General features: G+C 43.2%; 1 protein-coding gene across 8 annotated transcripts in view; it reads left to right on the forward strand.

The window, feature by feature from the left end:
• Positions 1-4,704, forward strand: part of CUNH2orf42 (chromosome unknown C2orf42 homolog) — a 41,801-nt gene extending 37,097 nt beyond the window's left edge. For all 8 annotated transcript variants that reach the window (XM_037048156.1, XM_037048163.1, XM_037048164.1 and 5 more), the window contains one exon: positions 4,044-4,704. In XM_037048156.1, the coding sequence (XP_036904051.1) occupies positions 4,044-4,252 (209 nt within the window). In that variant the 3' untranslated portion in view covers positions 4,253-4,704. The remainder of the gene's footprint in view (positions 1-4,043) is intronic.
• The last annotated feature ends 9,384 nt before the right edge of the window (positions 4,705-14,088 follow it).

A 14,088-nucleotide genomic window follows, 5' to 3' on the forward strand; every position in this document is an offset into this window, starting at 1 on the left:
TCTGTACCTTTTCCCCTTTTCTCCTCCTCCCACTCCCCTGTTGCCAACCCTCCATATGATCTCCATTTCTGTGGTTCTGTTCCTGTTCTAGTTGTTTGCTTAGTTTGCTTTTGTTTTAGGTGTGGTTGTTAATAACTGTGAGTTTGCTGTTCTTTCACTGTTCATATTTTTTAACTCCTTTTTCTTAGATAAGTTTCATTAACATTTCATATGATAAGGGCTTGGTGATGATGAACTCCTTTAACTTATCTGGAAAGTGCTTTATCTGTCCTTCCATTCTAAATGAAAGCTTTGCTGGACAGAGCAATCTTGGATGTAGCTCCTTGCCTTTCATGATTTGGAATACTTCTTTCCAGCCCCTTCTTGCCTATAAGGTCTCTTTTGAGAAATCAGTTGACAGTCTGATGGGTACTCCTTTGTAGGTGACTGTCTCCTTATTTCTTGCTGCTTCTAGAATTCTCTCCTTCATTTTAATCTTGGCTAATGTAATTATGATGTGCCTTGGTGTGTTCCTCCTTGGGTCCACCTTCTTTGGAACTCTCTGAGCTTCCTGGATTTCCTGGAAGTCTATTTCCTTTGCCAAACTGGAGATGTTCTCCTTTATTATTTATCCAGAAAAGTTTTCACTTGTTGCTCTTCCTCTTCTCCTTCTTGTATCCCTATAATTCAGATGTTGGAACGTTTAAAGGTGTCCTGGAGGTTCCTAAGCCTCTCCTCATTTTTTTGAATTCTTGTTTCTTCCTTCTTTTCTGTTCGGTTGTTTCTTTCTTCCTTCTGGTCTGCTCCATTGATTTGAATCCCAGTTTTCTTCCCATCACTATTGGTTCTCTCTGCATTTCCCTTCATTACACTTAGTGTAGCCTTCATTTTTTCATCTAATTTGCAACCAAATTCAACCAGTTCTGTGAGCATCCTGATCACCAGTGCATTGTGCATCTAATAAGTTGGCTATCTGTTGGTCGCTTAGAAGTATTGGCTCTGGGGCTTTGATCTGTTCTTCCGTTTGAGCCTCTTTTTTTTTTTGGTCTGGTCACGCCTGTTACATAGTGAGAGGCGGAGCCTTAGGTATTCACCAGGGCTGGGCCACCCAAGTCACTACATGGTGACACTGTATCTGGGGGAGGGGTCAGAGAGGGAACAGTGGCACTTGCTCCACTCTCTCTTGGATTTCAGTCTTCTCTGCTGCTTCCCACAAGCAAACTGGGCCCTTCTGGTGCTGGTTCCCAGGTGGGTGGGCTTGTGTACGTTCTAGGACCCTGTGGGTCTCTCCAACGAACTCTCCTGTGAGGCTGAGAATCTCTCCTGGCACCTCAACCCCCACAAGGTTTTCAACCAGTGAAATATTTTGAAAACCAGTGTTTTCAACCAGATAAATATTTTGTATTTATCCAGTTGTTCTAAATTTCTGTTTTAATTGTTTCCTGCTTTTGTCTGTGCGATGTTTCCTAGCTTCTTAAGTCTTACAATTTTTCTTGGAATTATTTTACTTATATAATTTCTAAAATGGTATTCTCAGCTAATCTTTTATATTCATATTTGATAATAAGAACACTTATGGTTCTTATTGTTAGTGTCTAAATAATCTATAATTATAGTTTGCTTTCTCTGTCTTTAATACTTTTTATTTAAAATTTCCAGTTGAGGCTTTTGATTTTTATATTCTGTTATCAATTTCTAATATTTTGAAATCAGAATATATGCCTTTTTTAATTTCTATTTTTTTAGGAATTTAGAAGCATTTTCTCACTAACCTATGAATTTGTACTAGCAAATATGTTATTTAATCTATTATAAAGTCCTACGTAGCTTTAAAATGAGTCATTATTTTATTATTCAACTCATCTTTATTTATTATCTCTTTAACCTGCCAAAGACCAAAGACTCTCGATACAATTTCCTGTTACAATTATGTTTCTCCAGCCCTGGCTGGTGTAGCTCAGTGGATTGAGCGCGGGCCTGTGAACCAAAAGATCGAGGTTCAATTCCCAGTCAGGGCATGTGCCTGGGTTGTAGGCCAGTTCCCAGCAGGGGACGCACGAGAGGCAACCTTACATTGATATTTCTCTCCCTCTCTCCTTCCCTTCCCCTCCAAAGATAAATAAAATATTTTTAAAAATTATGTTTCTCTAAATGTCTTATATTTCTTTCTTTTTAAAAAAAAGATTTTATTTATTTACTTTTAGAGGGGAAGAGAGGAAGAAAGGCTGGGAGAGAAACAGCAATGTGTGAGAGATACATCAACTGATAGCCTGTTGCACACCCCCAACTGGAGGCCTGCCCCGAAACCCAGGCATGTGCCAACATATGCCCTGATTGGGAATGGAACTGATGACCTTTCTGTTCACAGGCCAGTGCTCAGTCCACTGAGCCACACCCCCAGGGCTGTCTTATATTTCTAAAAAGTCTTTAAGTATTGGAACACAGTGTTTTTTGGCACAACAAAGTTAGTGACAGATGTTGTATTGACCTTAAACAAAGTCACGTGTTTCTCCAGCAAAATGGGTTTATTTAGCAACAACAAAGAATTGCAGTTCAGGACCTGCAGCTGAATGGTGAACCATGTGCAAATCCAGAGAACAAAAGGGAGGAAATGGGGTTTTTTTGTAGTGGAATGGGGATTGTTCACAAAGAGGATTGTTGTAAATGAGTCTGTTGGAGGAAACTTGGAGTTTGAAGTGTAGTGGCTTTTCACTGGCTGAGTTGTAACTGTCATCTTTCATTGCCTGAGTGGTTGCCAGGTGAGATCTTTCTTCTGTCTGCTGGAGTAGTAGAAGCACATCTTCCTGTTGGAGGTGGAAAGTAGCCTTTTCCTGTTTGAGGTAATTGACAATGAGTAGTAGAGCAGGGAGAGAGCTTCCTTTTAGGCTCTTCAAGCTCCACTTTAAATGAGGGTTCTGTTTTTTAATCTTAATATAGTCGATGTAAATTATACACTTGTCTGAGTCCATGCAAACTGCTATAACAGAATACCATAAACTGGGTAGCTGATAAACAACAGAAATTTCTTATAGTTCTGGAGCCTGAGAAGTCCAACAACAAGGCATTGACCAATTTGATGCCTGAGAGGGCTGGCTTCCTGATTCATAGATGGCAATCTTTTCACTGTGTCCTCACATGACAGAAAGAGTGAAGGCTATCTTTAGGGTCTCTTACAGGTGCACTCATTCTTTAGGGCTCCACCCTCATGACCCAACCACCTCCCAAAGGCCCCACTTTCAAGTACCATCACATTGGGGATTAGGTTTCCTTTTTTAAAAATTACTTATTGATTTGAGAGAAAAGAGAGAAACATCAGTTTGTTGTTCCATTATTTATGCATTTATTGGTTCTTGTATGTGCCCTGAATGGGGATCCCGCAACCTTTTAGTGTACGGGATGACACTCCAACCAACTGAGCCACCTGGCCAGGGCTAGAATCTGTTGTGAGCTAAGGTACAAGGTAAGATTCTGCCACCTTTTATCTTCTAAATAGTTATCTGCTTTATGTACACCACATATTATAAGAAACACTTCTATTTCTTTTACTAATTGAAAATGCTGCCTTTACCTTAATACTAGATTTCTATTTTGTTTGTGTCCATTTTGGATTTTTTTGTTTTGTTTTTTAATCTGTATAGACTTATGCCAGTACCACACTTTTTTGTTTTTTTTAAGGATTTATAATATGTTTTAAAACCACATAGATTTTAATTGTTTCTTTCTGGTTTTCTTGAAACGACCCTTTCTTACTAGTCTCCCTTTCAGTCTCATTCAGCTGCCCTTTCCTTTCAGTCCAGGCTTTTTATGGTTCTTCTGGCCCTATTTTCATAGCCTCCATCTTACTTTATTCAAGGCTGCCAGTCAGTTCCCTGAAATTTTCTTTTGGATAGATACAGCAGTAATTGCTTTTACATCCCCTCAGTTCTTCTTGTTTTTTCTTGTTTGTTTTTCCTCATTCAGTTTGTTTTTAAATTTCTTTTTCTTTTTTATTCCTGAATAGAGTAAAATCTGTCCAGACTCAAATTTTGGAATTGTACTAATCGGTGTTCCTTTTTTGTCTTCAGGCAACACTTCCCCAGATCAAAAGGAACCAACCCCTTTCATCATAGAGTGGATCCCAGATATCCTTCCACAATCCAAGATTGGTGAGCTGCGGATCAAGTTTGAGTACGGTCACCACCGGAATGGACATGTGGCAGAGTACCAAGACCAGCGGCCGCCCCTGGACCAGCCCTTGGAACTAGCCCCTCTGACCACCATCGCCTTCCCTTGAGGCAAAACAAAAGTTTCTTTTGCTGCTAAATTTGCACATCCTCACCCCTTGACAACTTTAAAGACTAATTAGGTACTTAGATGGCCCAGTTCCTCAGTGAATTGCTTTTAGCTAAGATGCAATTTCTTAATGCATCCAGGTGAATTCTCTTGAAGAAAAACTCTTCTTATAAATAGCCTTTTTGGTGCTGCTGTGTATAGTCTTCATTATAAATGGGGTGGTATTTCTGGCTAAAGTTTTTAAAGGAAAAAAAAAGAATATCAGCTCACTTTCCTTCTTAAAGGATTCACCTTTGAACTAGTTAGCAACCCTCCACCGTACACTAACAATGTTGGATAGTCAATAACACCCTGGTTAAGAAAAATGTTAAGGACCATCCTGTCAGAGTGCCAGTCATGCCCTTTTATTCTGTTACCAAATAAAGCACAGTATCTACTAGTTTTTCTAAATTATACTTTGTGTTGGCCTGATGTAAAGATTGAACCTTTTGGGGGGATTTAGGTGATAGCAAAATAGGAAAAAGAGGTCCAGGTATCAAGGGAATATTGACAAGTCAAACTAATGCTTGTAATTGCTTATTCACTTGATATTTATTTCTTTATTCTCTAAAGAATTTAACATCTGGTAAAATTCAGTTCCTACTTTTCAGTTCATTGACCATAGAATGGAAATATGAGAGATACAGAAATGGAAGTTTGTTTTCAAGGAGAAAGGGGAATGGACATTTTCTTTATGCCTACTATGTGCCAGGTGGTTTTTTTTAACACTCATCTTTTTAAAAAAATATTTTATTTATTTATCTTTAGAGGGAAGGGAAAGAGAGAGGGAGAGAAATATCAATGTATGGTTGCCCCTCAATGCGTCCTCTGCTGGGAACTGGCCTGCAACCCAGGCATGTGCCCTGACTGGGAATCGAACCATGATCCTTTGGTTCACAGGCCCACACGCAATCCACTGAGCTACACCAGCCAGGGCTTTTTTATTTGCATACCTACTTAATTACTTTTTTCCTTTAGTTTTCATTCTTTGAGTTTTAGGTATTAATCCCTTCTTTTATTAAAAGAAGGAACAGCTTCTCTGAGCTTAAGTGTCTTGCTGGAAACAGCATGAGGAATGTTTCGTTTTACTCCAAAGTGCATATTCTTTCCATTTATCACACTACTTTGTATAAATTCTTTATAGTTCTTGAGAACACAAGAAAAATCCATATGAAGTAGTCTCTTGGTTTTCTTTTCATTGCAAGTACTAAAACCCCAAACCCAATTTTCATCAGTTTAGTTAGGCCTCAGAACTCCAGGAGCCAGGCTTCATCTGACCCATCTCTGCCTCTCTTAGGGCTTCTGTTAGGATTCTGGCTCCTGACATGCCTGAAAGTGTGGCTTCCATGCTAGAGCAGGACCGAATGCTCTACTCTCTCTGACCCGAAGGGCCAAAACTTTCAAGAAAGGGAGTTGGCTTAATTTGTGTGTTTGTGTGAGGGTTGCGTATGTAAGCATTTTTGGTAAAAGGGGAGCTGTGCCTGTAAAAGCAGGAATAGGCAGGTAAATTAACTATTGTCTAGCTTGTATTGTTGAGGTGCTAGCTTATGTGGAGAGTTCCCAAGTGTTTCCAGTAGTGGGGGAAATCCTTGAGGAGAGTCCAGGGAAGTCCACAGAGAATTTAGAACTTGCACCGGTCTTTAAGGAGAGGAAAGGCTGGATAGGTATGGAAAAGAGGAGGAATTAAAACTAGGTAAGGGAGAGCGCCTGCCTAAAAAGCAAGAACACTCAAGGAAACACGTGGGTAGCCCATTCTGAGAAATCTTCAATAACTAAGGATGTTGGTCACAGCTTTTTTAAATCCTCACTTGAGAATATGTTTGTTTGTAATTTTAGAGAGAGGGGAATCAAGAGAGAGAAACATCAATTGGTTGCCTTCCATATGTGCCCCAACTGGAGATCAAACCTACAACCTAGGTATATCCCCTGACTGGGGATCAAACCTGCAATTTTTTGGTGTACAGGACAATGCTCCAGCCAAGGGTGGTCACAACCTATTGACCAAGACAGACCTGTGAGTGACAGGCCTGTGGGTCTAGCAATACTTGACAGACTCAAAGAGAACCACAGGGGCCATAAAACACCTGGTGGAGGAAAGTGATCCACCCAAAGAGGCCCCAGTTCAAATGCTAAGGTCTTCACTCAGGACCATCTTAGCATATCCAAATATGAAATGGGATTCAGATATACATTGACCCTTTCTTCTAACTTGATACCCTTTCTACCCCAAGTACTAGTAGGACCTCTGCACCCACTCCCAGTGTCCAGACACCTCTAGGACACCATCAGCATTGACCTCATTTGAGGCTCACCCACACACCAGTGGTCCTAGGTACTCCTACCAGAACAGTGCTTTTCAAACCCTGTACCCACCTGCTTCTCCCACCCATACACACTCCCATCTGTACTATCCATTTGCACACCTCTTCCATTCATTGGAATATGCCACCTCTATAGGCTGCCCAGCTGCTGCCTTTCTACCCTGCAACCGCCATTTGTATTCTGGAATGAATAGATCAAAACCTTCCATGTCTGAAAAGCCACCTGTCTAGAGCACAGACTGAGTGGGTCTCAGAGGGATGCTACCTTAACTGCTCCTCCATGCAACATTTGGGGGGGGGGCAACATTGTGGGCATCATGAGAACAGCTTGCTAATCCTCCACCCAGAACATTTTGGTTCTAACCTGTCATGTCTCTGCTTCTATCAAAAATGTTGTCATTTTTGCTAGTAATTAGAGGAGTGATAGGCCACTAGGAGACCTCCAGAAATCCGGACCTCAAGAACTACCCACCAAAGCAAAGGTCTGTAGGCCTGCCACCCAGCTCTCAAGGCACCAGATATCATCAGTCCTGTGGCCTTCTAGGCCCAGCAATTCCCAGTCGCCTAAGTCTGCCTGACCTTTCACTGATTCCTGTTTATGTCTTATCTGCCAATAATCTGTCCTTCCCTTCAGCCCACATGTACATACATACATGCACAAACATCACACACACTCTAGCCCCCAGCCCCTGCCACCTACAGATTGCAATCTGTTTATGCCATAGGAGAACCAAGCACTAACAGAACAGTCAGAAAAAGTCCAAAACTTCCCCTCCACTAGAACCCAGAAAAAGCTCACTCTTTCTGCTAAAAGTGAGGAAATGGGCAGGGGCTGTCCTCCAGTCCTTAGGGAACTGGACCCTCTCTAGCATAAGTCACAGATATAAAAAAAAAAACCACAGAGCAATCTTTGTGTTTATTTGTTGGGGTGAATTTTCCCAAGATAGACCTGCTTACCTCATCAATCAGTTTCTCCTTTCTTTTTGTTATCTCCCAGATTCTGATTTCCTAGTTTTCTTCCTTTGCATCTTGTGGTATTTTCTGATACTCATGGTAAACCTTACAGACCTTGTTCCCTGTCTGTCTGCCCTCCCATTATGCAGATCTGTAAGCTCCCTTCACATCGTCCTACCATCCTGTGCTTCCGCACCTCACCAAGGGAGAATAACTTGTTTTACAACAGTGCCTTAGTGTGCACAGGAATCACCCAGGGATCTAGGTAGACTGCATATTCTGATTCAGAAGTTGTAGGATGGAGTCCAAGATTCTCCATTTGTATCATCAAGCTGGATGCAGAAAGTACTGAACTTTGCTACACATGCACTTTAAATAGCAAGACTTAATGCCAGATGATCTAGTATTGTGACTCACACCTTTCACTGCCACTATCAGGGACAATGCTGGTGGTCAATGACAGCAAATAGTGGCCCTTGCATACAGATAGAGCACCAGCCAGCACATAGCTAGTTGTTTCATGGCAGTGTTTTACTGTGGCTGCTTTACTGCACGCTCCCACAGTTACTCCTACGGATGGAGGCCCTAGCCTTGTTCCTCAGATCTAACTCCAACTCGACAGCCCCAGTATCTGTAACCACACACATCCCCTTCCATTTTTCTGTCTTCTGCGCAGCACATTTTCCATCACCCTCCCAACAACCATTATCCTAGGGCTCATATTTTTTTTAAATACTTATTTATCTTTAGAGAGGAAGGGAAGGAGAGAAATATCAATGTATGGTTGCCTCTCATGAGTCCCCTGCTGGGAACGGGCCTGCAACCCAGGCATGTGCCCTCACTGGGAATCGAACCACGATTGTGTGGTTCGAAGGCCCTCGCTCAATCCACTGAGCTACACCTGCCAGGGCTAAGGCTCATATTTTAAGCCCTGGGTTCAAACTGCGCCTCTGCCACCTGCCTATTAATCCTTTGACCCAATTTCCTCACCTGGATCATGTGTGTAGTATATAAGACATTGTGTGAAAAACACTTACTAAATAGCTGACCACTACCCTTTGGCTTAGTTTTTACTTCTCCCTTCTCCCTTCCTCTTCTGTGTTTTCCTGAACATGTTTTTCTAACTTAGCCTTGAGGTTCTAATAGTGCCCTCTAATAGTTGTCCCTCTTTGAAATTTTTTGTACCTAATACCAGTGTTATGCAGCAACATCACAATTTGGTTTAACGTTTAAAAAAAGGCTGGAAGTAAATATGAAAGGGAGGGGTGCTGTATTCATAGTCTTCATTTTCCAAATTTTTGTAATGAACACTATTACTTTGATAAGTGAAAAAACGCAAGGTTGCAACTACAAAGGAAAGGGCATCAAAACCAAGCTTCTATACTCTACTGAAAGAGGAGGGAGAAGAAAAAGACTCGGAATGCCACGAGTGGGAGCTGGTCACGCGGCTGCGTCCCTCGCCCCCGCGAGATGACGTTAATTACATTGTCCAGGATGCGTCGTAGCTTCCGACCGGTTTGACCACTCTTCTTCCACCAGGCGGCGCCGCAGAACGACATTATCTGGCGAATGCTTCTTGCGCAGCCGCACTGATCCCCTGGACACGTAATCACCTTCGCGTCTTTTCTGGAGAGCGCGGGAAGGCGAGAAGGTGGTGACGTCACCGGGGTTCCCCGCGTGGCTCGTGAGGGCGGGGCCGCGTACGTGGCGCACGCGGGGAGGGGAAAAAAGAAGGGGGAAGGGGAAGAAAGGAGAGAGGAGGGGGTTGGGGCGGTGTGCAGCTGAGGCCTCTTCCAGGGCTGACCGGGCAGCGCACGCTCCAGCGCCCGCCTCGTGACCCATTGTGGGGCCGAGTCCAGACTCAGTTGCGGAAAAGGTGCTGATGAGGCGGGTCTCGGCGGAGAGGAGCGCTGGCGGCCTAGCGCAAGGCTCTGCGGAGGTCCTTGGCCGGCGGGGGCCCCACAGGCGTGCCTTTAGACCCGCTTTTAGGCGGAGCACAGGCTTCTGGCGCCCTCGGCGGCCGCGCCTTTCTGCAGGCGGGGCCAAGCTTGGAATTTGACCAGCGGGTGTTCCGGCGCAGCGCAGTGGACTCGGGGCAGGTGGGGCCTAGCAGCACCGCACCCTATCCTCAGCTCCTTCCTGCGCAGCTCTACGGCAGAGTCGCTGCGCTCCCGGGCCCGGCTCCGCCCGGCCGTGGCTCACGTAGTACTCCCCGCCGCCCTAGTGTTGGCCAGCCCTCACGCAGGCTTTTCTTTTCTGAAGGGAGAAGAGAAAGGTCTTGGGTTCTGGGAGGATATCTGGGTTTGACTCGGCCCACCACCTAAGTTTGCTGAGTTTCAGTTTTCTCCTTGAGAGTACAAGTAGTACCATTCACTTCACGAACTTCCTAGTCTGTGGTTAGCGCGTGGTAGGTGGTCTGTAAAATCACAAAAATTACTTTTCCACTTTGTCCTACCCAGTCCTTGGAGCCAGTTTGCAGTGGTATTAATCCTTGGGTAGACCTTAAAACAAAAGTCTGTGTGTGGTTCCGAGTACTGGCTTTTTATAGAAGTTTCTCTTTGTTAGTATGAGTTCCGTTTGTATGAGCTCCACAAGCTTTGGAAGAAAAAGTGGCAAAGAACTTAAATGGTAACTTGACAAGTTGAGCCTGGGGTTGCTCAGAATTTAGGGAGAGGTGGTTAGTGGACTTTTCTCTGGGCCTTAGCAACCAAGAGACCACAAAATTTCCTGCTGGAAGCCCAGTCTAGGGCACAATCTGCCTTGGAGCACCCTTTAGTTGTCTTTATCCTCTTGTTGCCCTTTCCCAGAATCTTGCACCTCGTATTACATGCTATGGCCCAGTCATCTTTCCCGGGATGGGAGGTTGATCTAACAGTAAACAGAAGGAGGACTATCTCCTGGTAGAAAGAAAACTATTATATTATGAAGTGCTTATTTAGATGTGTCAGGGACAGTATTAGGCTTTTCACTCAAGTTATTATATAATTTCCACAGCTAGTCCTGTGAGTTGGTAGAATTATCATCTCTTTATATAGAGGAGAAAACTGGTTCAGCAGGTAAATTAACTGGACCTCACATTTACAGTAAGGAAATGGTAGAGGCCGTGGTCTTAGAGGCCGTGGTAAGATTCTGTTGCAGGGCTCTGGAAAGAAAGAGGCAATAATACCCAGTCAGTCCTTCCCAAGGCTATGAGATGCTGGGAACCTTCCTGGAGGCTATGAACAAAGGCATAGTACACTGTGGACTTGCCCTCCACATCCCCATTCTTTGGGCCACACCTGATGTTTTTATCAAGGCAAAACCAGGTTAAGTGACACATCAAGGGCAGCGTTTGAAGCTCAAGAAGCTCTAAAATAGAGAAGGGGCAACCCTTTCCCAATGTGCAGGGTCATGGATAGATTAATGGAAGGGCTTCTGTGTGAGATTTTTTTAAGCACCATCTGACCAGAGCTACCTCTCCTCTTATCTGCAGCATCTATAAACCATGGCTGACTTGCCATCAGCGGTGCAAATGGCAGAAATCTGGTGCCTGTGTATAATTTGGATTCAATGTACCTCAAGGACAAGTGCGTTATATCGTGAAAGTTGCAACCCATACCCACTGCTCAGTTGTCTGTGGAAATGCAAGACACAAGAGAAAGGCAACAAAAGGCAGAAGTCTCCTTCACTTCCTTTTTTTTTCTTGAACTTGGCTAGAGCAACAGAGAAATTCCCAGGATAAGGCAAACTAATAGGGCCCAGGAGTCTTGGAGTAGTTCCCCAAAAGTTCAGGGCTTTATGGATAATACTCTTGGTTTTTGAACAAGGCAGGTAGCTTCTGTGTTTCAGATCTGGAGAGCAGATGATTCTGGCTAACCCGGGGATACTTTCAATAGAGAGGGAGGGTTTTTTTCCTTACTCTTTGCTACCTAAGCAGTCCTTCCTGTCCTGGTTCATTTTAACATACTTACTAAAACCTACAAGGCAATGTCTTCTGTTTTGTCATTACAGATCCTGCACCTAAGGGACAAGTAATACATTTGCCTCAGACCAGTAAAACCCACATGTAATAGATGATTAGTTGTCCATGAAAGTAAATCTAGAAATTGTCTATACATTTGTTGCTTAACGGTGCTCATATGTCTGGGAGCAGTCTCAGGAAGGAAGGATTATCATTTGGAAAATGGTGGTAATTTAGATCGTCTAATCAGTTGTGCTATAAAGCAGTTTGTGGGGCTGAACAGGTGTTTGGCCATCCTCAGAAGTATGGAAGTTAGCCCTGAGACTACCTAAGGAAGGACAGGTGTTGACTGAGGGGATTTGAGCTCCATGATTTCCTTGGTCACTGCTGTAGCAGGGAAAAGGGGTTCTGCCCTAAATGAGAAATGTGACTTTAGGTTGGTTACTTTTGTTCTAAGTCCATATTTACCAAGCAATGTTTAACCCAGGAGGAAAAGATCAGCCAGTCAGGCTAATTCAAGCTTTCTAGTAGATTGCTATTAGAATGTCTATCATTCCTGATGTAAATTGGTACATTATTATTTGGTTTATATGACCAAAGGCCTCTGTGTGAACTTTAAAAAAATAGGTGTTTAAGAGGTGAATCCCCTTGCATGGGCCAGCCTCAAAGTGTAAGGCCCAGATTTGGTCCCTTATTTAAATTCAGCAAGAGAAGCACTGCCTGATAAGCACTTGTGGGAAAGGACTATCAGTATAAGAAACATCCAAATCTGTAGAGAATTTTTTGAATTTATTTGAGCTAATTGACATCATATACTGGGTAGCAAGACCTCAAAGGATAACATTTTCGCAGGTTCTTTTATACATGTGTAATTACAGAGAGTAAGGAAGACTGCGTGAAGGTGGGAGAAAGCAAAATGGACATTGGATTAGGAGATTTAGGTGCTTTGATAAGGGTGGTTATGTCTTTAGGTGCATTACTTCTGGCATCTCAAAGCTGTGTTAACCTAGATGCACAAGAACGGTGGACAAGGCTTGCTTAAAAACTCTCACTAAAGAAGCTATAGGCTGGGGTGTGATAACCCACCATGACCTGCCCAGTTAGGAATTTATGATTTATTATAGCACCCCTTTCTTGTCTGCTGAGGGGAGGAGGAGGGAGAGCAGGAGGCTGGAAGCCAGTTTTGCTCCAGAAATGCTACCCTTGTGTTATTGTTAACCTCCTGTGAGATTACCACGGAAGGCTCAAGGATGATACCAGAGAGATGAGTAGGACTTGCCAAATAGATACAATTTCAGTAGGTGGAGATGTCAGAGGTGCAGAAGAAATACCCCCTGCCACTTCAGTGAACTTTCCCTCTAGCTGATGTAAAATATATGGTCATCTGATCTGTCAACTGTTAAGCAAAAAGGAAAACATTGTTGTGGCAAGAGAGGGTGTGGTAGGTAGTCCCCAGAGAAAAGGAAGGAAAAATCAACTGTTTGGTCAAGGACTTTTTTTTTATTCTACATTTATTGAGTATCTATTATGTGCCAGGCACTGAGCTGGGTACTGGAGATACAGAAATGAATAAAACTTACAAAAGCCCTATCTTCAAAAGGTTATGTTCTAGTGAGGAGAGAGAGAGAGATAAAGACTATGAATGGAGGGAGGGAAAGAATGATGAAGAGAGGGAAGACTATATTGTATGTCAGATGTGCTCTGGAGATAAAATAAACCAAGGGGTAGGAGGTAAGAGGATATGTTGAGGTGTTTTTTCTCCAAATTTTAAATGAATTATGTGCAAATTGATATAAAGGTAAGAGTATACACTGTCTTTTATCATTTTTTGTGAGTTGGAGAGCTCACCAGGTTATGACCCAGGAAATAAAATTTGTCCATGACTATGACTCACTGCCTGGGGAAAAATAACCCAAGATCTCTGAACAGAGCATTGTTTTTCTGAAAGCCAGGTGTGGTGATAGAGGAAAATGGAATTGTACCCTAGACCCCTAAACATAAACACTATGATTCTAAGACAAGTGTGAATCTGGTAAGCTGTGATAGAACTATGGAGGGAAGAGAAAAGAGCAAAAGTAGTACCTTCTCAGCATTGGCTGGTGTAGCTCAGTGGGTTGGGCATCTTTCTTGCAAATAGAAAGATCAAAGGTTTGATTCCCACTCAGGGCACATGCCTGGTATATGGGTTTGGGATGCAATGTTACCCTCTATTTCTCCCTCCCCCTCTCTCTAGAACCAGTAAAAAATATGTAGCACCTTCTCAGCTCTTTTGTTTGGGAACAGGGTTGGGGGTAGTAAAGAGGAGAGGAAGGCAGGCTTTGAGCTGGGTTGGGGTGCAGAAACCACGTTTTCCTCAGGAGGGGTTCCCTGTTCACAGATGCGTGAGGAAGCTGGAAATGGTGAAACTGAGAAAGGGATTTCAACCTGCCTATCCTGTCCTCCACAGCATTATTTTCTGAACCAAGAGTTTCAGAACTATAACATTTATCATACTTCTTGGTGCCAGAGATGAAACTGGGACACACAAATATTGACATTCTGAACACATTTTGATGGCTTATGAGCATAATAGGACAGAATAGG

The sequence above is a fragment of the Sturnira hondurensis genome, unplaced genomic scaffold (genome assembly GCF_014824575.4).
Source record: "Sturnira hondurensis isolate 20B ecotype Veracruz unplaced genomic scaffold, ASM1482457v3 Scaffold0006413, whole genome shotgun sequence".
In the NCBI taxonomy this organism is placed as follows: Eukaryota; Metazoa; Chordata; class Mammalia; order Chiroptera; family Phyllostomidae; genus Sturnira; species Sturnira hondurensis.